General features: G+C 42.8%; 1 protein-coding gene across 3 annotated transcripts in view; it reads left to right on the top strand.

Moving 5' to 3' along the window:
* Nucleotides 1-978: 978 nt before the first annotated feature.
* PACRG (parkin coregulated) overlaps nt 979-26,664 on the top strand; it is a 782,093-nt gene continuing 756,407 nt past the window's right edge. For 2 of the 3 annotated variants that reach the window (XM_033939134.1, XM_033939132.1), the window contains exon 1: nt 979-1,354. In XM_033939134.1, coding sequence (XP_033795025.1) covers nt 1,232-1,354 — 123 coding nt within the window. In that variant the 5' untranslated portion in view covers nt 979-1,231. The remainder of the gene's footprint in view (nt 1,355-26,664) is intronic. The other variant, XM_033939133.1, reaches the window with a different exon arrangement.

Below are 26,664 nucleotides of genomic sequence, written 5' to 3'. Positions count from 1 at the left end.
AGCTCTGCCCCCTGCTGCAACAGCCGTTTCCGACTTGGAATCTTAACCTGGTTCTCAGGGTACTTGCAAGTGCACTCTATGAGCCCATTGGAACAATTTTCTTTGATGGATCTCATCATCAAGACAGTATTTTTGGTGGCCATTACCTCCGCCCAGAGGATGTCTGAACTTCAGGCTTTGTCCTGTAGAGATCCCTTTCTTAAAATTATGGACTCTAGTGTGCCCTGTACACTGTCCCCCTTTCTTTGCGAAAGTGGTTTCTAGCTTTCACATTAATGAGTAGGTGCGTTTGCCAGCCTTGGGTTCGGGTAAACAGGATAGGGTGTTGAAATCTCTGAACGTGCGCAGGCTTTTGCTGAGATATTTTGAAGTCAGGAATGAGTTTCCTGTGTCAGATCATCTATTTGTCCTGGTTGCACAAATGGTACTTAAATTTAGATGATATTATTGAATGAGGGTGTAAATGACTAGAAAACCTACATACCACCTAAATTTAAAAGACTCCTTATAAAATTATCTTCCATTGGTGCAGTGGACTGATATAGCCGTGAAATGGGATTGAGGGTCAAGTGAGTGCAAGCAGAATAGCTAGGCACCTCTCAAAGTTTAGCTGGGATGGAATGGACGTAGAAGAAATCGATTTTGCCAAGGTTTTCAATACTATTTATAACCCAGTGTATCATAGTCATAAATTTCTTCCGCTCCGCTTCTCGGAGATTCTCTCTCTTCCATAAATATAACCTCTGACGACCTCTGGCCAGAATTTGGGAAAAAGAAGTCACTGGCGGTCAATGTTCTAATCTCATCCGTAGGACTCGTGCTCAGCTCCTCCCCCCTCCGATACGGGCTGGTGGCATTCTGGGAAATGTGGTTTCGCTTGTCCTTTGCTGGACCCGGAGAGTCGCACCGTGACCAGGAAGCGACGCTAGCCTGCCAATATGTTGACGCGTCGCCTAGCAACCGCTCTTCCGAAGCAGCGTGTTGCTAACACGGCCGGTGTGATCAACAGGAGGGATCCGGCCAGCAACTTCTCCCCTAAACTGCTCCCAGCAGAGCGGGCCTTTTTTTTTTTTTATGTTTTCTTTTTTTCACGTTGTACTTAAAACAAACCAAAAGAAAAAAAAAACAACAACAACAACCAAACTTTAGTTTAAAAAAATAGATTCCCCCAACCTCCATTACTGTCAAATAACCGCCCGTGGCTGCCCCTAAATTATCACCGGAATAAAAAATGGTGGCAGAAAAAGAGAGCATGAAGAATCCATCGGAGGCTGGGCAGAAAAAGACCAAGACCAAGAAGGGAGTCAAGCCTTCTGAGGGTTTCACGGTCAAAGCAATGATGAAAAATTCCATTGTAAGTTAGTAAAATTATTATACAGTATATTGAATACGCGTTGATGGCAGGTGAATTGGACATTAGTATTTGATTCTGAAAGTGTTATTTCCTTGAGACTTAATTTGAAAGTGTAAACTCTTTTAGTCGTTTTAGGTGTTATCCAAGATTAGCAATAATAATTCTATAATTTGCCTTAAAGCACCCAAACCTTTTGAAAGGGTAAGAACAAAAGTTATTCACTATTGCACAGATACATGTGACCTTAAGGCCTAGCAGTCTATTTTGTAACAGTAAAGCATTTCGGAAATTGATGTGATTTGGAAGGTTATCATGTGAGGTATAGTCTCTCATTCTTATTTATAGCAGACATTTTTATTCATTTTTTCCAGCCAATAAATTAGTTTGGTGCAACTCAGTGGAACTCCATTACATGCATGCTTCAAAACTACTCTCAGAATCATAGAAAGTTTTGTTCTGATTATTTTGTAAGTCACTCCAGTTCTTTATAGGTTAAATATCAGAACAGTGATATTTTTAGTCTGAAGTAAAACATGTTTCATGAGCTGAGGGAGGATTTCTAATAAATTATATTTCAGGCAAGAAAAGAAAAAGAGCTCGCAAAGTTCAAAGACACCAAACAAATCAAGTGATTATTGTTAATAATACAAATTAGGAATTAGTGGACCTCTCTATTCTGTTGTTGCTTTAAGATTTACGATTTTTTGTTCATATCTGTAGAACAGCCAGATTATTAGCTGATCACTGGGCAAACATGGGGGGGGAGAATTCTCAAAACTTAATGCTGGTGTTAGAGATCATTAGCAACACACTAACACATAAGTTAATGTGTGCAGGATGCAGGATGTTCAGAGGGCTCTAGTACAGGAAGCAATGTGCTTGCCAAAGATGGCACATATTGTATTTAAATATACTCAAATGGATGATAATGAGATCATTTGATATTCCCTCTCAATGCTCAAAGAACAGCACAGAAACAAATGCTGCCCTTGAAAATGTACTCGGGGTGGAGTTTTAGGTTTTGAAGAAAGGATTTCTTAGGAATTTCTCGCTTTAAACTGCTGTTTTTTAAAAACAGAAGTGGATAGAAGTGCCTGTTTCTCTGTACTTAAATATGAGCCTTTCAAGTGAAAATGATGTTCGAAAAGCTTCTGTTTAAAGGTTTAAAGTGCTGATGTGTGCTTGCATTTATGGTCTTGCCTGGGCTACACTTACTATAAAACTCTTGTATCCATGCACCAGGCATGTTCTTCCTTCTTGCACGCTTTTTAATTTAAATACTATTTCCTTTGAGCATTGGAGAGCTAGGTTTCTGCAATGTTCTTGTGCTATGGGGCCTCTGTGCCATTGGCTTTAGCACTGGACTTTTGAGCATAGAGGCCATGGAGAGCTAATAATTTAAAGCATGACTGAAAAAGCATGACTTGCTTTTAATATTTAATTTGGTATTTATATTATTTGGTGATATAAATATGTGCCTTCTAGAAAGCTGTTTCTGACAGAGATATACAGTACTTTGACCCAGTAATATACAATTAGCTATTGCAACAATTTCTTCTTGCTTGCCTCCCATAGTGCACATGTGGGAGGAGGTGTGACATATGTCAAAGAAGGCAGTAAGACAGAGCATTTAGATGTGACATTTGGCAGTATTCTTTTTACTATTCTTAGCACTTTTCTTTAAGAGTGGGGTCATACCAGTTTTTCCAACGTGTATGACAGCCAACTTACAACTTTCTGAAATTCACACCGCCTTAGCTATAATATTATATTATCCAGTTACAAAATAGAAAAAACATGGAACAGAAAAATATGATAATTTACTGAGATCATATATGACAGGACCATCAGTTATTTAAACCCAAGAGAGGCATTGATCCCAAATCTAAATGTATGACATCGCAGCCCCCTTTTCTATTAGACTTAACTTACTAATCATGGGGTAGAAATAAGGGTCAACAGACATGCTGTAGGTGATAACATTTTATTGGACTGACCCAATAAATCTGTGACTAGCTTTTGAGTGCTATACTCCCTTCATAAAGTCAGTGAAAAAGCAGTGCTGTTACAGTGGGTTTAAGCAGTACAGAATCAGCTAAGCACAGAGTTGCCTGTATGTACCAGGCTGTTTGTTATATTAGATTTAAATCTTCATTATAATTTTTGATTTTTAAAGACCTTTTCTTCTGTAGTTTTATATTTGCTGCCCTTTTGTTTCAAGATTTTATTGTTTTGGTTATAGTTGTATTGCTGTGCAAATATCCCTTGTCCTGTTGGGTTTATACATGCTGTTTTATCTGTTTATTGTTTTTTAAAATATATATATATATATATATATATATACCAGGGGCCGCTGAAAAGTTCTCAACCCAACCAAGAAGAGAATGATGTGGAGCCATGAATCTTACAAGTTATTTGATACTTTTCATTGCATTTCATATCATTTAAACAAAAAGTGTCAAGAAAAGTGTGGAATAACTTGCAAGTTTCATGGCTCCACATCATTCTCTTCTTGGTTGGGCTAAGAACTTTTTAATGGCTCCTTATAGGATGGTTTAAACTACTTTGATATGTCTGATACATTGTGGTATGCCAAATTTTATGAATAAATAAGTTGTAGGTTAGTGTTTCCCAATTTCTTCAAGCCAAGTACCCCTTAGATCGAAAACTTTTCAATTAAGCACTAGTGCTGCCTGATTCAGGGAAAAGTTTTTTGATTCGATTCGGCCTATTGAATCGATTTTTCAATTTGATTCTCCTGCCCAGTTGGGCTTTTTTTAAAACATCTTGATGGGTTTATTTTGTAGCCTCTTCACCCACCCCGCCCCACTTTGCCCTCTCCAACCTCATGCTGGTAGCAGCAGCAGCTGTGGTGGAGGGCCAGCAGAGGCAGGCTCTGAATAGGCTGTTCACGGCCTTCCCGCCAGGGCTTTTCTCTGTCACATCATCAGTGTCGCGGTAGAGGGAAGGTCCCTGGCGGGGCAGGCCATGAGCAACCTTCTCAGAGCGCTGCCTCTGCTAGTCATTCACTGCCGCTGCTACTGCTTTAGGAGGCCCTGGAGGTATGGCAGGGCTCACCGGGGGTGGGGGTGGGGTGGGGAGGGAGGGTCATTCACTGAATTGGTGTGTCTGATTTTAGGGGAAAACAAATTGATTTGAATCGATTCGCCGAAATGAATCAGTGAATCAATTTGAATTGGTGAATTGGGCTCTGAGCAGCAGAGATTTTGAAATGGACATTTTATGGTTAAACAGTAACTAACTAGACACATACATAATAAATACAGGTTACTTGGCATGATCTGTTATATTTCAGTCTCATATAAACTGGCCTCTTGACAGGTGGTGTTTCATTCTTACAAACTGAGTGAAAATGAACAATGACATTTAAAGTAGATGGGGCCTATTTATAAGAAAAGGAGAAGAGGAAGACCTCCACAAAAGTTTCCATTAGTGACCAATGTAGTTTCATCTTTTCTCTGGGAAAATGATGCACACACCCCTTTCTTCCCTCAGCCACTCTGCCCTATTTTGCAATCTCATGAGATTGGGAGCTACAAAATTAACCGGCTCTTCTTGCACCTCAACACATATCAGTAGGGCTACCATATGGCTCCAGAAAAAGGAGGATGGATTGAAACATCTGGGTTTTACTTCCATTGAAAGCAATAGAAGTAAACCCGGATGTCTGGTGTTACAAATGTCTAAAGCCCAAACTATGGGAGTCTTTTACAAGCTGTGCTGCTGAGCAGCGCACACTAAATGTTGAGCCGCCCATTATATACCTATGAATTGCTTGGCATTCAGTGTGTGCTGCTCGGCAGCGCAGCTTGATAAAAGCCCGCCTATATTAAAAAATTTTGATATCACCTCAGTAAGGCCAATACACAATCCTGCCACTGCAAAGCACTTGCCACAAACTTGTGCAAAAAAAGAGAACCATACCATATCCTAAACAACAACCTCGTGTCTGAGAAAAACACACTGTAAATATTACAACAGATCCTAAAACAATAGTGAGAAAACAAGACAATGGGACTGCTGCAAGATTTCTACGTTAAAAACATTCCAATTAATAAAATCAGAATGAAATACTTTTTTCTATCTTTGTTGTCTGAGTACCGTATTTTATTTCTCCATTTTCTTTGGTCGCAGTATCTCTGTTTTTTCTCTGTTTTTTCTTCTATTTCTGCAGGGTGCTCTATCTTTGCAGAGTATCCTGACCATTTGACATATCTTCTTTCTCCATGTCTACTTTTCATCTTCCCTCTGCATCCCTATCTATCCTGAAAAATTGCAGGCATACCCAGTGGCGTACCTAGCATATGTGACACCTGGGGCCCATAATTTTCTGACACCCCCCATTTATATCAAAAATATGATTTTTAGTAATAATCCACATATCGCACAACAAGAGTGTACCTAGGAAAAGGCAGCATCTTAAACACTGCAGTGAGCACTAGAACACCAACCCATACATTGTAAAACTAAACAAGCCAGATTCCCCACAGTCAATTGATCCTGTAGTCAATGTCAACTGAAAACTATGTCCTTTTCATACACACAGAACAGATACACCCTCGCCCAATATGGAATAATCACAAACTAAAAATAGAAATATGTAGACAAAAGTTAAACTGAACCGCCAAGAAACCAGATTCTGCATACAATGCAACACCACAAAAACAGTGACATGTCCCCTAATACTGTGCAAAATATAAAGACAGTAGAGGTAAATTTGAAAAAACTGATACATAACAATCACCACTTTACAAATTAACAAATAAAAATAAAACAAATAATGAGAAATAAGAAAATACCATTTTATTGGACTAATCCATTTTTCAATTAGCTTTCAGAGGCCAAATCTTTCTTCAGAACAGTACAGTATACTGCTGTTATGGTATCCTGTCCTGACGAAAGGGGTTTAGTCCAAAAAATTGCCTTATTTCCATTTCCTATCTATAAACTTTTATCAATGCAGTTACAATACTACTTGATTGTAAGTAAAGCAACAAAAAATATTTCTACCCTTTGTCGTTTCTGCTTTAATCATCTTCTCTTTGCTCTCTTCTTTCTATACAGCGTTTGTCCTCTCTCCCTTCCATACAGCATCTGCCCTCTCTTTGCCCCTTCCACCCAGCTTCTGCTCTCACTCCCTACCCCTTCCATCTACTGCCCATACTCTCTCTGCCCCTCCATCTACCGTCCACCCTCTCTCTCTTTCATATGGCATCTTCCCTCTTTCTATGTCCCTTCAATAAACTGTATATCTGGGGTCCCTTCTCTCCTTTGCACATGATTCATTTCAGCTTCACCCCTTCTCCATTTTTCTATCTCCACCCCCTCCCCTATGCTTTGGCATCTCTCTCTTTCTCTTCTCTTCTCCTTTCCTTCCTTCCTTCTCACTCCACACCATGGTGTGGTATCTCTATCTCCTTCCCTTCCCTCAAGCCATGGCATCTCTTCCCCATCCATGGTCTGGTATCTCCTTTCCTTTTTTCTTTTCCCTCCTTCCCATGGACTTGGCATCTCTGGTTTCTCTCCCTTGTCTTTCTTCTTCCTCCTTCCCTCTCTCTCCCCAATTGGGTGCTGCAGCATCAGCATTTCTCTCCCCCCTTCCCTGTGCAGTATTTCTACCCTCCCCCTTCCCCGTGCAGCAGTAGCATCAGCATGTCTCCCCCTCCTTGCCTTTGAAGCATTTCTCCCCCCTTGCCTGTGCAGTATTTATACCCTCCCCCCTTCCCTGTGCAGCATTTCTACCCTCCCGCTTCCCTGCCCAGCATTTCTACCCTCCCCCCCTTCCCTGGCCAGCATTTCTACCCTCCCCACCTTCCCTGCCCAGCATGTCTGGCCGGCTCCCCTGCTGAGAGCCGCGGGCATCTACACCTCACTGATCCGTGGCTGCGTTGGAAGCCTTCTCTCTGGCGTCTTGATGTCAGAGAGAACGCTTCTGACGCAGCCGCAGATCACATGAGGAGCGGATGCCCGCGGCTTTCAGCAGGGGAGCCGGCCAGAAGCTGAGCAACGCTGGTGAGCACCCGCAGACACCCCTGTTTACTGCCGCTGCTGCTGGTTAAGGAAAGACAGCAGCGGCAGAATAGGGAGGGTGGCCGGCTGTGCACCCCCTTGGGGCATGCACCCGGGGCGGGCCACCCCCCCCTTTGGTACGCCACTGGACAGACCTTAGGAAACTGGAAGACTGGGCGTCAAATGACAGTTGAAATTTAATATGGACAAATGCAAAGTGATGCACATTGGGAAAAATAACCTGAATCACAGTTACCGGATGCTAGGATTCACCTTGGGGATTAGCGCCCAAGAAAAGGATCTGGGTGTTATCTTAGACAATACAATGATATCTTCCGCCCAACGTGTGGCGGTGGCCAAAAAAGCAAATAGGATGCTAGGAATTATTAAAAAAGGGATGGTTAACAAGACTAAGAATGTTATAATGCCACTGTATCGCTCCATGGCGCGACCTCATCTGGAGTATTGCGTTCAGTTCTGATCTCCTTATCTCAGGAAAGATATAGTGGCACTAGAAAAGGTTCAAAGAAGAGCGACCAAGATAGTAAAGGGGATAGAACTCCTCTCATATGAGGAAAGACTAAAACGGTAGGGCTCTTCAGCTTGGAAAAGAGATGACTGAGGGGAGATATGATTGAAGTGAATGGAGTAGAACGGGTACAAGTGGATCGATTTTTCACTCTGTCAAAAATTACAAAGACTAGGGGACACTCGATGAAATTACAGGGAAACAGTGGCGTACCTAGGGTATGTGGCACCCGGGGCCCATCATTTTTTTGACACCTCCCATGTAAAAAAACATTTTTTGTAATAACCATGAAACGGAATAAATGGTCAGAATAGAAACAGGCAGTGAAAATTTTCTTTTATTGAACCTCATATATGTAACCATTATTCCAAACATAACATAACATAAATTATGTCTGAATTGTCATGACATTAGAAGTACATATGGAGTAGTTGCAGGTGATGCTTGGGACATTTCTGATTGAGTTCGGTTTTATGTGTTCTTTGAATAGAAGGGTTTTTATTTCTTTTTTGAAGGTTTTGTAGTCTGTGGTCGAGGTCAATAGGTTCTAGAGTTGGAGGTTGAGTGTTGCAGCTCGAGTGGCTAGGAGGTTGTCGTACAATTTTTTTCTTTTGACGTTTTTAGTTGGAAGGTGTGTGGGTTCTCCTATGTCTGGTTGAGGTGGACTAAACTAGTCAATTGTTCCAATAGGCTGGGCTGTCTCCGTTTATTGCTTTAAATAGTAGGCAGGAAAATTTGAAGTGTATTCTCGCTTGTATTGGGAGCCAATGTGAGTCGTGGTATGCCTCTGTGATGTGGTCGAATTTCTTCAGTGAGTAGACCAGTCTTAGGGCTGTGTTTTGTATTGTTTATAGTTGTTTTATCATGGTTGTGGAATCTTGACTGTTTTTCCTCCATTTTCTTTCTTGTCTGCATTGTCTTTTTAGTAGGAGTAGTTCATTGTTCTGGGAGTTGGTAAGTATGAGAGAGAAAGATGAATGTAGGCAAACTTGTTGGAGACAAAAGATTTTTCACAAGGTACATGAGAAAAAGAGGAGGAATAGGAATAAGATTGGAAAGGTGGCAATTTGAACCAGTGGGGTAAGAGTTTTAAAGAGTTAGGATTAGGACAAATAGCCCAAGCAGAGGAGAACAAACAAGAGAGAGAGTATGGAGAACAGAATGGAGATGGCTGAATGAAAAGACCAGTAAAAGCCATCACATTGTTTCAGATCAACTGTGAAAAATATGATCTACTCTTTGGTATTTGCCAGCTACTTGTGATGCAGACTGCCCAAGGAACTTGGCTTGACATAGCATGGCTTATCTTAAGAACATGTGAGGAAAGTGGATACTGGGAGGGGTGAAAGAAAGAGGAAAATAGGTAAAAAAAAGGAGACATTAAAAAGTTTGGGAACCTCTATTCTAGGGATCCTATACTGTTAGTATATCCATTTTTAATGGCCTAGCTTCTGAACACCAAAGTAAACTTATTTAGCTGAAGAAATTAGTTACCCCCTCATTCCACACATATTAATTCTCTTCCATTTTTCTTCCCATTATAAAAAACACTGATAAGTTCCCAGAAAAAAAATACATTAAAATAAGAAGTGAAAACAAAGGCCCCTACAGATGAGAACATAACAATAGCCTAACTAGGTCAGACCAATAGTCCATCATGCCCAGTAGCCCATTCTCATGGTAGCCAATCCAAGTACTGATCAAAACCCAAAGAGTAGCAACATTCCATGCTACCGATCCAGGGCAAGCAGATGCTTCCCCCATATTTTAATAACAGACTATGGACTTTTCCTCCAGGAATTTGTCCAAACCTTTCTTAAAACCAGTTACGCTATCTGCTTTTACCATAACTTCTGGCCATTCATTTTTAAGCTTAGATCTTTCCTTCCAAACAGAGACCTTGCTAGATGTCAAATACAGAACAAGGTAACTTCACACGGACTTAGCTGTGCAGGAAATGTGAATCTCCTCATACACCCACCATATAGTGCAAAAATGTGCAAAGGTCTGGTTTTTTCTTTTGATCACTACATAGCCTAATGCCATACAAGCAGCGCTGTTACAAACATATTCTGAAGGTCAATGCTAAGGTTAACAAAGTTTCCTTCCTTGGACCACAAGGAGATACTGACAAACCACTGGAAGAGATCCCAAAACAACTACCCAGCACAACACCCAAAGACCCACTCAGTGTATGAACCAGTTGAGTGGAATGGACTAACTGGGGGGGGGGGGGGGGTGGAAATGGGCCCAGAGTTTGTTCAGCAGAATTTCTCAGACCACCTCTTCCTCTCAACACATTGACACGCTGCCACCACCACCACCACCACCATCACTAGGAACACCTCACCGGGTAGGCTAGCAATGCTTATAAACTTTATAAAACACATTATTATATTTTCTTATAAAGCACATATTTTAACTGAACTCTCTGACATCCTCAGCCTTGCCATTCACAAAAACAGAAGGAAGAAAAGTTCCCATTTCCTGCTGTCTCATATCCCCGGCCTATACAATATTTTTCTTCTGCACACCCTTTAAAAGTCTGACCAAATCCTGAGGATGCCATCTCTCCCCATTCCCAGGTCCTAAAGTCTAAGACATTAGCGCAAACTAGTGCTGCCCGATTCAGGAAAAAAAATTTTGATTCGATTCAGCCTATTGAATTGGTTTTTCGATTTGATTTTCCTGCCCAATTGGGTGTTTGGTTTTTTTTTTGTTCAAACATCCTGATGGGTTTATTTTATAGCTTTTTCACCCCCTTTGGCTTCTCCTAACCACACTGGCACTGTGGTGTAAACAAAATAAAGAAACAAAAAGGACTGTTAAATCCTAGCTCACGTTTGCGGTCTAACACCAGCTCTGGCAAGATACAATTTTCAAATTTGACATATTATAATCACAAAACAGAAAATAAAATTAATTTTCTACCTTTTGTTGTCTGGTAAATATTCAAATCTTGTTGGTCCCAGGCTCTTGTTGGTCCCAGGCTCTGGTTGTCTTACTTGCCAGGGTCTCCTTCTTTCTTCTTTCACCATGCTAACCATCCATTTCTCTTCAGTGAGACTGCCATTCTATTTCTCCTGTTGAGGTTTCTCTTCAGTGAGATGGCAATTTTATTTCTTCTGTTGAGGTTTCTCTTCAGTGAGACAGGGGTGTCCGACTGAACAGTGCCTGCTTTAGGGGTTACACATGGGCCTCCCCAGGTCCCTGCCTCACCCTCCCTCCATTGCTAGAGGGTCTGACTGGGTCTCAATTTTTTTTTTCTTCTTTCCCTTCTCTGTTTAAAAAAAAAAAGGAGACCACAGTTGTTACATTCTGCCCTGTTAGTGCTGCACAACCAACTATTACTGGCTTCAACCGGCCCTATGCAGGCCGCAGCAGGGTAAATTTTGCGGGGCTTGAATCCGACTATGTTTCTAGGAGCGTTGATGCAGCGGCCACGTGTCGGCGAGAATCAGGCACGCACTTTGGTCTCCGGCGATGGCGGGAGAGCTGCAGCGTTCCAGTAGTTTATTTCCAGCTGACTTTGGTCAGGGTATGCCGTGGCTTCTCTCCTTTTCGGTTCAGACAAGTTGTACATGTTTTACCAGCTTTAGGACAAGCTTGTGCAGATTAATATGTCTATGTCTGTGTTCCTGCTGTATTCACTTGAAGGAAGCTGCTAGTTTAATTAGTTGTCTCTTCCACTTGAAAAATTTTTTACGACACCACTAGAAAGTCCATATTCTCCATTATGGCACCCTTGCTCTGGAATGCTGTTCCCCTGCACATAAAACAAGAGTCTTCCCTAACAATATTTAGGTCAAAAATTCAAAACTTTTCCATTCATAGATGCTTACAATACCTAATCTCAGAGCCTTCTTCTTCCCCCTTGAATAACATCCCATTCAGGCTATTCAGCACCACACACTTCTTTTGAAGCAAAATATCTCCTTATGTTCTATTCTCTCCCTTCCAACATTTTATATATTTTTTTAACTCGATGTATTTTTTACCACCTCTTGTCCCTCCCCTCCTGTCATGTTAGTCTTGTACAGTTTTTGCAGCCTCACTTCTTTCTAACTGTTTGTTGCATCTCTCCCTTCATCTTCTCCACCCCATGCCCAACAAGTCTTCCTTTATCCCAAGACAAGCAGGCAGCATATTCTCACATATGGGTGACGTCAACCACGGAGCCCGGATGCGGACAGCTTCACAAGCAGACTTGCTTGAAGAACTTTCAGAAAGTTTGCGACTGCCGCACCTAACATGCACGAGTGCCTTCCGTCCTGAGGTATGGCGTGTGTCTCCTCGGCGTCTCCTCAGTTCTAAGTTTTCCGTGGAGCTGAGAAGCACTCATTTCAAGGCTCTGCGTGAGAGTTAGTTTTACTCGTGCCTTCTCTCACCGCAGCTCATGTATTTTTTGTACAGGGCCGCTATGTTATCTGCACATTTGATTTAAAAAAAACTTTTGTTTGTTTTTTCGATCGTGTCATGACCGAGCCTATTCCGTGGCCTCAGCCTGCGGGCTTCGATTTAGCCACGGCCGTGTTTCATTCCCTGTACAGTGTTTAGGACCTGATCATCGTCCAGAGTCGTGCGCCTGTTGTGCTACACTTCAAAATCGAGCCCTTAAACATCGTCAAATTCAGATCGAGAAAATCTTTGGGGAAATGGATCTTTCTTCAACTAAAATCTCGACCCTGATTCTAGCCCTGACCTTGACCTCGACTCTATCAAAGTCTTCTACGGGGCCAAAACCTTCAACCTCGAACATGACTTTGCTCAAACCTTCCTCGATGAGGAAGTCTTTGTCGGGGAAATCAGCTAAATCTTCTCCCGAGGCATCGTTATCCTCAGTGTCTTTATCAGGTAAGATAGCTAAGCCAACCCCTCCGGACATGCTATCCTTAGAACCGGTAGGTCCGAGGCCACCCAGGAAACATGTCTCAAAATTGAGGCCATATATCCTTTCAAATGTTCTTAATAATAAAGATAATATACAGCGCCAATCTCAGAGTCGCAAACCAAGGAGAAAAGGAGGGCCTATACGGGTATCAGACAGCCCAACAAACAAACTATGTTTGTGGGAAAATTCCTCATTTACCCAACGGTGCCTCCACCTCCTATTTAATGCAATTTTTATCAAAAAAATTTTTTATTATTCAATCTTACTTTGTGTTTACTTATTTCCTTATTACTTTTGTCAATTATGCATCTCTGCAATGTCCATTATGAAAAGAACTTTACTTAGCTTTCAGCGTAGCATAGTAATCAATCCCCAAAACGCCAACGCGTTTCGATAATCTTTATCAAGGCGGTCAGGGGAGCTGAAAAAACAAACATGAACATAACGGGCATTAAAGACAGCAAGTTAACCCTAAATTTCTTATATATATAATTTCTCAGTACTTACATTTCAATTAAACGAACGTCACATACCAACCACCGGCATAAGAAGCACGCCGGGGTCGGTCGACTCAGAGATTTAAATAACCCACCCTTAGGACATCATATCCGGGGAACCACCCTGTCAATCACTGAACTTTATTTTAAAGGGACCATCGCCTGAGAAAACAAAAACAAAAACAAAAAGCCCCCCAAATAAACTGGACAAGATAACCTAGCAATCGGCTTGAGCTAACCAGTCAGTCGTTTCGTTTAACCCATTAGGGGTCATGGAGTTCAATGTGAACATCCACCGGAGTTCACAGCGGTTCAGCCTCCGGACAGTGTTGGTGGGAGGGGGGCAACACTGTCCGGAGGCTGAACCGCTGTGAACTCCGGTGGATGTTCACATTGAACTCCATGACCCCTAATGGGTTAAACGAAACGACTGACTGGTTAGCTCAAGCCGATTGCTAGGTTATCTTGTCCAGTTTATTTGGGGGGCTTTTTGTTTTTGTTTTTGTTTTCTCAGGCGATGGTCCCTTTAAAATAAAGTTCAGTGATTGACAGGGTGGTTCCCCGGATATGACGTCCTAAGGGTGGGTTATTTAAATCTCTGAGTCGACCGACCCCGGCGTGCTTCTTATGCCGGTGGTTGGTATGTGACGTTCGTTTAATTGAAATGTAAGTACTGAGAAATTATATATATAAGAAATTTAGGGTTAACTTGCTGTCTTTAATGCCCGTTATGTTCATGTTTGTTTTTTCAGCTCCCTTGACCGCCTTGATAAAGATTATCGAAACGCGTTGGCGTTTTGGGGATTGATTACTATGCTACGCTGAAAGCTAAGTAAAGTTCTTTTCATAATGGACATTGCAGAGATGCATAATTGACAAAAGTAATAAGGAAATAAGTAAACACAAAGTAAGATTGAATAATAAAAAATTTTTTTGATAAAAATCGCATTAAATAGGAGGTGGAGGCACCGTTGGGTAAATGAGGAATTTTCCCACAAACATAGTTTGTTTGTTGGGCTGTCTGATACCCGTATAGGCCCTCCTTTTCTCCTTGGTTTGCGACTCTGAGATTGGCGCTGTATATTATCAAAATTGAGGCAACACTCTTCCTCGAGGTCATCTTCCTCGGAGTCCATAGCCACACCAATTGTACCAGATCCAGTGGTCTCAGTGCCGACTTTGCAGAATATGTTGGAAACCATTCTGCATCAGGAGTTTGGTAACATGCTTGCCATATTGACTCCTACCTTGACCCTGCTTCCTGCAGTCCAACCTGAGCACTCAGCAGTATTACAAGTAGTCGAGTCCTTGAGAGTGCCTCGAGATCATTCTACTTACTCTAAACAAGGAGTTGAGTCCTTTAGAGTGCCTCGAGATACCTCTACACAAGGAGCTGAATCCTTTTCAGTGTCTTGACATCATTCTCTGACTTCCAGTCCTACCTCTACACATAAGGTGTTGCCTTTTTCGAGGCATAGGATGAGCACTCCTCGACATTCATCTTCAAGGCTGGTTTCAACTTGATCACGGGACCGTGATTCGAGGCATAGTTCTTCCCCACATCATTTATCGAGGCATTTATCAAGTCCAAGTATTCTTCTTGAGACAGGCCTCGTTTATCGAAGCATCGAGACTTTTCGATACCACTAACTCCTTTGTTGAGGAGATCTGTTGTGGAGCCTCACCATTCTCGTCAGTTGAGTTCTTCTCCTGCAATGTTTTCTTCACCAGCTGGTTCTTCAAAACAACAACGTTATGCTTCTTTGACTCATTCCAGAAGTGGGCATTCATCTTAATCTCTGCCTATGGATTCAGATCTCAGGCATCAATACTCCAGAGAGGCTTCACCTTCGTTCTCTGCTGAGAATGGTACCTCGAGGGGTTCTCATACATCTTCTCCTCAACGAGGTCATACCTCTTCAGATCCGGTGTCCTTTACAAAATTTCTATGCCAAATGAGTAAAGATCTTAACATCACTTTGGAATCTGACTCAAAATACTCTAAGGAGTATTTGAAGAACTGGGTATGTCTCATCATTCTAGGGATTCTCTCATATTACCCATGTATGGCATACTTTCTCAAACTTTCAAATTAATCTTAATACACCATACTCCATTCCTGCTGTGCCAGCAAAGCTGGAATCTCGATATAAGATGGTCTATTGTAAGGGATTTGAGAAGTCTCAATTATCCCATCAATCTCTTCTCATGGAGTCTTCTTTAAAAAGAACCAATCCTTCCAAAGTTTATGTCAATCTCCCTCCTGGCCGAGAGGGCAGGACCATGGACAAGTTTGGTCATCGGCTGTATCAAAATTTGATGATGACAAACCGAATTTTGAACTATAACTTTGTCTTTACTTCTTATCTGAAGCATTTCGTCAACGCCATGCCTAATTTTTTTCAAGTATCTTCCTCAACATCGACTTCCAGAGTTTCAACACATGCATCACACTCTGGGTCAACTTCACATGCATATGGTTCAAGCTGCATATGATGCGTTTGAAATGTCCTCTAGAGCAGTGTTTTTCAACCGCTGTTCCGCGGCACACTAGTGTGCCGCGAGATGTTGCCTGGTGTGCCGCAGGGCCGCCGGGCCCGGAGCTGACAGGGGGCCCGAGGCAGGGGCGCCAGTAGCTCGCCAAGGCAAAGTGAGTCGATCACCCAGGACTCACTTTGTCTTGGCGATCTAATCTATCGAGCCGATAAGTCTTCTTCTCCCCGACGTCAATTCTGCAGGCAGAGAGGAAGTTCGGGCCAGCCAATCGCTGCCTGGCTGGGCGGAACTTCCTCTCCGATTGCAGAATTGACGTCAGGGAGAGCATGCGTCGGAGTCGGCTTTGGGGCCTGTTATCCATTGGTGGGTCCTGTTCCCCGATGGCAGCGGCAGTGGCAGTGGCTTGGGGAACGGCAGGGAGAAAGAAAGAAAGGGGGCAGGCAGGGAAACAGAAGGAAAGAAGAGAAACAGAAAAAAAGAAAGAAAGGTCAGGGAGAGAGGAAGAAAAAGTTGGGGGAGGGAATGAGGTGTGGAGGAGAGAAAGCATACAGGCTGATAGAAGGGAAGAAAGATTGGATGCACAGTCAGAAGAAGAAAGTGCAACCAGAAATCACCAGACAAGGTAGGAAAAATGATTTTATTTTAAATTTAGCAAAGTGGAGGCAGTATTACCACAGTTTTCAAAGGAATTTGCCCAAATAACTTAATAGTTAACTGGGTAAATTCCCAGAGATGAAAACTTCCCTTCACTTACTATGCACAGTTCTGAATTTATATCTGCTGTCTATATTTTACAATATGGTCACCTTTTACTAAACCGCAATAGTGGTTTTTAGCGCAGGGAGCCTATGAGCATCAAGAGCAGCGCTGGGCATTCAGCGCAGCTCCCTGCGCTAAAAACTGCTATTGTGGTTTAATAAAAAGGATGGAGGAGGGTATATTTGTCTATTTTTGTATGCTATAAAAACCAAATACAGAGAGAGACTGAGAGCTGTTGACGAAGAGCTACGTGTGTGTCTTTCTTCGATTCCAGCCAGAATATCAGCTTTGTGTTCAGCCAAACAGGCTCAGGTTTCGCACTGAATAAAGTATTTTATAATTTTTCACTATTCTGTTTACTTAATATTTCATAATAAAGTAATTATAAAATACTTTCTTTGTGTTTATTTGATTCCTATTCAAGAGAATTACTTTATATATAATCAATATAGGCAGAGAGTTAAATTTTTTAACATTTTCTAATGGTGGTGTGCCTCGTGATTTTTTTCATGAAACAAGTGTGCCTTTGCCCAAAAAAGGTTGAAAAACACTGCTCTAGAGTCACTGCATTTTCGGTGGCGATGCACCGTCTTGCTAGGCTCTGCACTGTAGATATGGACCCGAATCTACAAGATCAACTAGCCAACATCCCATGCCTGGGCAATGAGTTGTTTGATGACTCTGTTGAGACAGCTACAAAGCGCTTATCTGAGCATGAGAAGTCGTTTGCTTCCATAGTCAGGCCAAAGCCAAGCCTTCCACCGCTAAGGGTTATAGGCCTCCTCCATCTTACCAGAGGCGTTATCCTCAAAAGTCAGCACCTTATTCAAGGCAGCCTCCTAAGAATAGCAGCAATAGCAACGGCAGCATAAACCTCAGACCCCTGCTGCACCCAAGGCCATCTAACACAGAGCATAACCTCAATCGTTCTGTCTCTGTCCTCTCCTCTTCCCATTGGTTGTTGTCTCCATTATTTTGTACCAATGATGGGAACTAATTATATCAGACCTCTGGGTCCTCACAATCATAAGGAAAGGTTACTCTCTTCACTTCATCCAGGTTCCACCAGATCTATCTCCCCCCCCAAGAGAGTAACCTTCCATTCCGTCGCAGACCATCATTCTTCAGGAGGCTCAAGCTCTGTTTCGTATCCAGGCCATCGAGGAAGTTCCTCTGGAACAGCAGAGCATGGGGTTTTACTCCCGTTACTTCCTTGTCCCGAAGAAAACGGGGGCTTTGTGACCTATTTTGGATCTCAGAGCTATCTACAAATTTCTTGTCAAAGAAAAATTTCGGATGCTGTCTCTAGCATCCTTGTTTTCCCTTCTAGATCACAATGATTGGTTATGCTCTCTGGATCTCAAAGAGGCTTACACTCACATTCCCATTCATCCAGCCTCTCGCAAATTTTTCAGATTTCGGGTGAGAAATCATCATTTTCAATACAGAATACTACCCTTTGGCCTGGCATCATCTCCCAGAGTGTTCACCAAGTGCCTAGTAGTAGTAGTAGCAGCAGCAGCTCTGCGCAACCATGGTCTTCAGGTTTTCCTGTACCTGGAGACTGGCTCATCAAAGATATAACATCTCAGGGGGTTATTGTAGTGACCCAATGGACTATTTGGTTCCTCCAAAGTTTGGGGTTCGAAATCAACTTTCTAAAATCCCAGCTACAGCCCTCTCAGACTCTACAGTTCATTGGAGCTGTACTGGACACTGTGCAACTCAGAGCATTCCTTCCTCAACAATGTCAGAATGCTCTCATTCAACTTTGTCAAACAGTATCATCCCTCACTTCACTCTCAGTGAGACACATGATGGTTATGCTAGATCACATGGTATCTACAGTTCACGTGACTCCTTTTGCCAGACTTCACCTCAGAATTCCTCAGTGGACCCTGGCATCTCAGTGGGCGCAGGCTTTCGACCCACTCAGCACATTACAGTGACTCCTTCGTTGAGACAGTTTCTCCACTGGTGGATGTTCTCTTCGAATCTCTTCAGAGGTTTACTGTTCCAAACGCCCCCTCATCAGAAGGTTCTCACAACAGATTCCTTGACCTATGCTTGGGGGGCTCATCTCGATGGTCTCCGTACTCAAGTGCATTGGTCCAGCGCAGATTGTCGGTGTCACATAAATCTGTTGGAACTCAGAGCAATATTCAATGCTCTCAAAGCTTTTCAGCATCTTCACGATCAAGTAGTCCTCATTCATATAGACAATCAAGCATCCATGTACTATGTTAACAAGCAGGGAGGAACAGGATCTCTTCCTCTTTGCCAGGAGGCTCAGAAGGTTTGGAATTGGGCAATTATTCACAATATCTTTTTGAAAGCCGTCTACATTCAAGGAGAGAAAAACGGACAAATTGAGTTGTCTTCTACAGCCTCACGAATGGAAACTCAATTTGTCGTCTCTCCTTCCATTTTTTCTCAGTGGGGAACTCCTCAAATAGATCCCCACAACAACAAACTGCCTGTTTTGCTTCAGGATATACTCTCCTCATCGCCTTGAGGCAGATGCTTTTCTTAAGGAATGGACAAACCACTTTCTGTATGCATTTCCTCCATTTCCTCTCATTCTTTATAAGTTCAATCTTTTTATTGAATCATTTATATAAAGGCAGTAACAAATAAACACAGTTCAGGTAAGTAAACAACATCAAAAGATATACACATATCAAGTTAGATGGAGGAGCTGTCAAGAAACAATTGAATTAATTAAGTAGACTGTAAATAAACGTCAATGGGTTTCCAAATATTATTATGGTTAGGATTTATCTGTCTGTGGTCCATTTTATCTGCAGCATGTTGTTCAAATCGCTTAAAGAGGCATATAGATTTCCACCAAAAGGTGTAAGTCAGTAAAGATGCAGATTTCCAATTGCAAAGAATTTGTTGAATAGCAATAGATATCAGTATATCAATTAATTTTGGATCACATGTACAAAGATTAAAGCAAGGATGTAAGGAATGCATTATAATAATATCAAAAGATAAATCTGCAGTACAATTTGAAGTAGAACATATGAAAGATCATATTTGCATCCAGAAAGGTTGGATCATAGGACATGAAAAGAGCATATGTGAGAGTGTACCTTGGGATTTTGAAAAATGCCAACATAGATCATCAGGTATTAATTTGGCTTTTTTTGTCTTAAAAGGTGTCCAAACGGCATGCCACATTAGAAACTATAAAAATTGGGGCATGCTAGCAGATAGTAATGGTCTATTCATTTTAAACCATAATCTAGTCCATTCTTTATCCATGAGTTGTATGTTGAGATCTTGTGCCCACTTATTAACCATGTCAGGAGACAGGTTAAATTGCGAATCTCTGAGCTTTTTATAGTAAAATGATATAGCTTTACCTGTAGATGTAATTAAATTACTCCATTGCATTAGACAGGAGTCCTCAGAAAACTGTATATTAGCAAACATTGAGGTAAGAGTTGCCCATTGATTCCGTTTCGAGGATAAGGCAGGGAATTGGAGACAAAAATTTGGAAAGGATAACAATTCAGAATCATGAAATAAATTTTCAACTTGCCAGATACCATTTACTTTCCAATATTTCCAGTGTAAGCAGCGTTTGTTATGTTTTAACATAGGTTTATTCCATAGAGCCATATTTTTGTGAGTGAAAATAGATTTGGTAGCTATATGGTCTAGAATTCTTAAGGCAGATTGAGTCGCAGCAAAAAGAGTGAGATATTTGAGATGGGTTGGTATGTTCATGGTGGGTAGGACTTAACAAAACTTCCAAGTTTAGCCAAGAAGGTGTAAATTTGAAACTTTTAGAGGGATCATAAGTTATCCAATCTAATATAATAAAACTCTAAGAGCGCATACGCACTCTTACCTGCGTGCTTCCGTTTTCCGGGTGCTGTAGGTTCCCGCAGGTAGGAGTGCACATGCGCGCTTGGCTGTGGCAGTGGCTGGTTGACAGAGGCAGCAAACACGCGTGACTCCCCCCCTCCCGCCCTCACTCACCCACCGCCAGAGAAACATTGCTATGGCTGCCCGCATTGGACCGCGAGGAGGTCATTGGGAGTGCTGGCGGCGGTCACGTGCACAGAATTGGCGCTTCAGACCTCCATCCAGGAAAAACGGCACTACCGGTAGAAGTTTATTTTTAAGATTAAAGGTGCTGCGGCGGCTCCTCTCATGAGCCGCATCTGCGTCGGAGAAGGCTTCTGACGCAGGCAGCGATCCTGAGAGGAGCCATGGCGGCACCTTTAAACTTGCAAATAAACTTCTACCGGTAGAGCCGTTTTTCCTGCTGTGCCCTCTCTTTCAGTGAATGAAGCATTGCGGCAACGAACAGTTTTGATGAAGCAGCAAATCAGTGTGTCTAATCTGGAGGAGGAAGATCTCCTTGACCACAGTGAGTGTGATGGTAGGCCAGACCGGAAGGGAAGGGGGGGCTTGGGGGAAATGCTGCTGCTCCACAAGTACCTGGAGTGGAAGGTAAATACCGCTGTTGCTGATGCTCAGAGAAGTGGACGGGGAGGGAAATACTGCTGCTATTGCTGCACAGGGAAGTGGGGTCGGGGGAGGGAAATGCTGCTGCACAGGGAAATGGAGGGGAGGGAATGCTGCTGCGGCTGCTGCACAGAGTAAGTGGGGGGAGGGAAATGCTGTTGCTGCTGCACAGGGAAGTAGAGTGGAGGGAGGGAAATGCTGCTGCACAGGGAAATGGAAGGGGAGGGATTTCTGCTGCGGCTGCTGCACAGGGAAGTGGGGTGGGGGAGGGAAATGCTGCTGCACAGGGAAATGGAGGGGGAGGGAATGTTGCTGCTGCACAGGAAAGTGGGGTGGGGGAAATGCTATTGCACAGGGAAATGGAGGGGGAGGGAATGTTACATAGGGAGCAGGGAGAGAGACAGACAGATAGAAAGAAAGACAGACAGACAGCAGGAGAGAGGGAGACAGAAAGAAAGGAAGAAAGACATAGGGGCAGGAAGAGGGACAGAAAGACAGACAGAGAAAGGGGGCGAGGGAGAGAGAAATACAGCAGGAGGTAGAGAGACAGAAAGAAAGAAAGACAGACAGACATCTATTCTAGCACCGTTAATGTAACGGGCTTAAAGACTAGTAGGAGCCATATTTAGCTAGGGAATCCAAATGATACTTGTAAAAATCAGGTAGGTTAACCCCACCCTGAAATTTAGTAGCTTTTAGTTTATCTAGAGCTATTTTTAGGTTTTTATATTGCCATAAAAAGGCAAATAATTTTTGATCTATCCAGCGATATATTGGTGGTTTACATAGGCTGAAATACGACCCCACCAAGCAATATATAAAGGTGACCATTTAGATAATATTTGTGTAACTAATTCTTTCAGTTTGGTAATATTGGTTTCAATGGTTACATCAAAATCTTTATGTACAAATGTACCCAAATATTTTATTGGTGAGGTGGACCATGAGAACTGAAATGCATCAGTATTTGATCGGAATACTAGATCAGTGGTTCCCAACCCTGTCCTGGAGGACAACCAGCCAGTCAGGTTTTCAGGATAGCCCTAATGAATATGCATGGAGGAGATTTGCCTGCCTATCACCTCCATTATATGCAAATCTCTCTCATGCATATTCATTAGGATTATCCCAAAAACCCGACTGGCTGGTGGTCCTCCAGGACAGGGTTGGGAAACACTGTACTAGATCATTAAGAGGGAATAATACTGATTTTCCCCAGTTAACTTTGTATCCAAAGTGTGAGGAATATAGTTCGGTTAGGGGAATAAATGCAGAAAGAGATGGTAATGGGTTCTTGAGGAATACCATAATATCATCAGCGTAAGCTGCGATCTTGAGTTCACCATAAAAGGAAAGGATGCCCACTATTTGATTGGGTTGTCTAATGGCTGATAATAAAGGTTGATAAATCCTACTTGATCTGATGATATTAGGAGTTCAATCACTTTGTTTATTTATGCGGTTAGCGAGGATCTTTGCAAGGATTTCATAGTCCGAATTTAGTAGGGATATCGGTCTATAGTTTCCAACTTGGGTAGGGTCTCTGTCTGGTTTAGGGAATATTACTATATTAGCTTCTGCAAAATTGCGTTGCATTTCCAGATGTGAATGAATATAGTTATAGTATTGTAATAGGTGAGGACATAATTGGGAGGAATAAGTTTTATAGAATGCGTTTGTAATGCCATCTAGCCCAGGAGCTTTGTTAGAAGCAAGTGTAGATATTGTTGTTCGTATTTCTTGAGACAAGATTGGTAAATCTAAATTTTTGAGATGGGGTTGTATTATTGGGTGAGATATGTTATTCAAATAATTGGAAATGTCACTTATCAAGGATCTGGATTCTGATTGAAATAATTGAGAATAAAATTTTTCAAATTCCGAGCTGATATCAGCTTGATCAAGCAGGGGTTGGTTGAGGGAAATTTTAATGGAAGAAATATGAAACTTCTCCTTTCTCCCCTTTAGATATTGAACTAATGAACGTCCCATTTTATTTCCACCAATAGAGTGTCCTGATTTTAGAATAAAAATATCTTTGTTAGCCAATCTAGAAGCAAGTGTATTGTAGTCATATTTCTTTTTGTAAGCTGCATGTGGATTACCATGTCAGTTGGATTAGATAATAATTATATTCAATGTTTAGTATCTCAGATTCAAGATCTTTAAGTTGTTTATTCGATTGTTTATGTTGCTAGGCCATTAAACTTATTACTTCCCCTCTCAGTGAGGCTTTATATGATTCCCAAAGTGTAGCCTGAGATAAGTGAGGATCTGAATTGATACGAAAAAATTCCTTTGTAAAGGAGCGAAGTTTTTGAATAGTGATTTCATCAGTTAGTACGATATTATTAAGTCTCCAGGTATGTTTGATTTGCGATACATTGGATATTTTAATATATAGTAATACTGGTGCGTGGTCCGTTATGAGGATGGGATGAGACCAGAGCCCAGTTAGCAGGGCAGGCAGAAGCAAGTCGGGAGGCAGGCGAAGAGGAGCTGAGAGAGGAGAAAAGAAGGTAGAAGGAAGGAATCGGAGAAGCAGGGCAGGCGAGAGTGAGGGGCAGAGGCGAGAGCTAGCTCCGCCCACCCCTCTGACGTCAGCCAGGCACCGATCCGAAGCTCCCCCTTAAAAGGGGAGGAGCCAACGGCGCCCAGCCGTTCGGCGCGCGGCGAAGGCGAGCGGTAAAGGCGCTCGCCTTAGCGAGAGCGCCTTTGCGAAGGGCCTTGCAAGGGACGAGTATCTACTATCAAGAACACCGAGGAGGACTGAACGGTAAGGAAGCGACAAACACAGAAGGTAAGGAAGAGACAGACGCCAAGGGAATAAACCCACACATACAATCAAGGTGAGGTAGAGCGGAGACAGCACACACAAAAGTGAGAGCAAGGCAAGCAACATAAGGAAGCAGCAGGCAAGGGACACAAGCACACACGAGGGAAGCAAGAAATGGAAGCCCAAGGAAGTCAGAAGGTGAGCTTTCCGGTCTTCTGTATCGGCTGCAATATGTATGACTACCTCCCTTTGGGGATCCAGGCATACATTTGCAATCGATGCATGGAGATGGATAGCTTGAAATGTCAGGTAAGACTATTGGAAGGAACAGTGATGGAACTCGAAGACAGAATCCGAGCACAGGAGAAGATTCTAGTGGAGTACAGCCCAAACGACGAGGTCAAGGAACTAGAAATGTTCATAGAGGAAGCTCATCAGCACCATGTAGAGATCCCAGGGCTGGAAAACTGTACTCAGGAAACCCATGTGAGGAGAGAAGACACCCATGCAAACACAGAAGAAACCGAAGACGAGGTAGGAGACAACCGCACACCAGGAGGAATAGTGAGAGCACAGGAAGACATCCCCCCACCCAAAGAACAGGAAACAATTTCAAGAGTATCATTGGAGGAAGAAGACTGGCCCTACTCCAAGGACGTGGACCTACGCCCCCCAAGGAACTCCCGAATAAAGAAGATGGGGATCATCGTAGGCGACTCCATTATACGACATGTGGACAGCCACACCGCAGGAGGAAGAGAGGACAGAGTTGTCACCTGTCTGCCTGGAGCAAGAGTGAAGGATGTGACCAACAGGATCTCCAGGATCATAGATGGCGCAGGGGGAGAGGACACCGCTGTGCTTATCCACGTGGGAACAAATGATGTGAGCGGGCGGAAGTATGACAGGGAAGAGCTGAAGGGCCAGCTCCGCTCACTCGGAAGACAACTGAAGATCAGGGAGGTGAAGGTGGCCTTCTCTGAGATCCTCCCAGTACCAAGAGCGGATGGAAAGAGACAAGGGGAATTGCAAGTAATCAACGCCTGGATGAGACGATGGTGCGAAGAAGAAGGCTTCGACTTCGTGCGCAACTGGACGGCGTTCTGGGGAAAAAGCAAGTACTACAGAAGGGACGGACTACACCTCAACAAGGAAGGAGCAAGAGTTTTGGCAGGCAACATGAAGAAGGCAATCGAGAAGGCTTTAAACTGAAAGATAGGGGAAAGCCGACAGTCGACCACCGGTCGATGGCACGGATAGCAGGATGCCCCGATGAAGAAGCCAAGGACTACTACTCCTACACAAGAGAAGACGACCTCACAGCCAATAAGGGAGAAAAAGCAGGAAGGGACAACTCAGACACAGGAGGGGACGACCACACAGCAAACAAGGGTGATAACACAGGAGCAGTAAAGGATACCGTAATTGAAACTATAGGGACGGCCAAGAGTAGAAGGTCCAAAAAGGTAACACGAAGGGAACTTAGATGTATGTATACGAATGCTAGAAGTCTAGGTAACAAAATGGGGGAACTAGAGACAATAGCAAGACATGACATTGGATATCATTGGCATAACAGAAACATGGTGGAATGAAGAAAACAAATGGGACACAGTACTACAAGGATACAAACTGTATAGAAGAGATCGAGTAGGGCAGAAAGGTGGAGGTATTGCTCTATATGTTAAGGAGGAAATAGATTCTGTTGAAATGGTTACAACAGAAATGAAAGAGAAGCTTGAGTCACTCTGGATCAAAATTCCTGGTCAATATGGCGCAGATACGAAAATTGGCCTTTACTATCGTCCCCCAGGACAGGCGGAGGAAACTGACTCAGAAATGATGGAGGAAATCAAACAAGAATGCAAGACAGGAAATGTAATTATATTGGGAGACTTCAATTTCCCAGGGATAGACTGGAAACTAGCAACCTCCAACTGCGGCAAGGAGGCCAAGTTCCTGGAAGTGCTAGGGGATTGCTTCCTGGAACAAATGGTAAAAGAGCCGACAAGAGGCAACGCCACCTTGGATTTGGTCCTAAATGGCCTCACGGGACCGATAACAGAAGTGGAAGTCGTGGTTCCACTGGGAACGAGTGATCACAATGTAATCAACTTTAAACTTGACATCGGGAAAGGGAAACATGCCAAAACCTTAACCACCACCTTAAACTTTAAAAAGGGTAAATACGATCGCATGAGAGCCATGGTAGAAAAACGACTCGAGAAGATGGTGGACAAACTTGAAACGGTAGATCAGGCATGGTCCCTACTGAAAAATACTATCACAGAAGCACAAGATCTCTACATTCCGAGGATTTCCAAAGATCGGAGAACAAAGAGCAAAAGAGAACCGGCATGGCTTACCATACAGGTGAAGGAAGCCATAAAAGAAAAGAAGGACTCTTTCAAAAAATGGAAATGCATAAAGACAACCGAAGCCTGGAACAAACATAAAGATGATCAGAAGAAATGTCACAAGGCGGTGAGGGATGCCAAACAGGAGTATGAGGAAAAAATAGCCCAGGAGGCCAAAAACTTCAAGCCCTTCTTTAGATACGTGAAAGGGAAAAAACCTGCAAAAGAGGCAGTGGGACCCCTGGACGACCAGGGAAGAAAAGGGTACATCAAGGAAGATAAACAAATCGCAGACAAACTAAATTCCTTCTTTGCGTCCGTCTTTACGAAGGAGGACACCTCAACAATACCTGAAGCGGAGAAAGTGTTTGCAGGAGAAATAGAAGACAGCCTCACCACAGTTGAAGTGGACTTAGACCAGATATACTATCAGATCGACAAACTTAAAAGTGACAAATCCCCTGGACCGGATGGAATTCACCCGAGAGTC

The sequence above is a fragment of the Geotrypetes seraphini genome, chromosome 3 (assembly GCF_902459505.1).
Source record: "Geotrypetes seraphini chromosome 3, aGeoSer1.1, whole genome shotgun sequence".
In the NCBI taxonomy this organism is placed as follows: Eukaryota; Metazoa; Chordata; class Amphibia; order Gymnophiona; family Dermophiidae; genus Geotrypetes; species Geotrypetes seraphini.
This window is presented reverse-complemented; position numbering and strand designations above follow the sequence as displayed.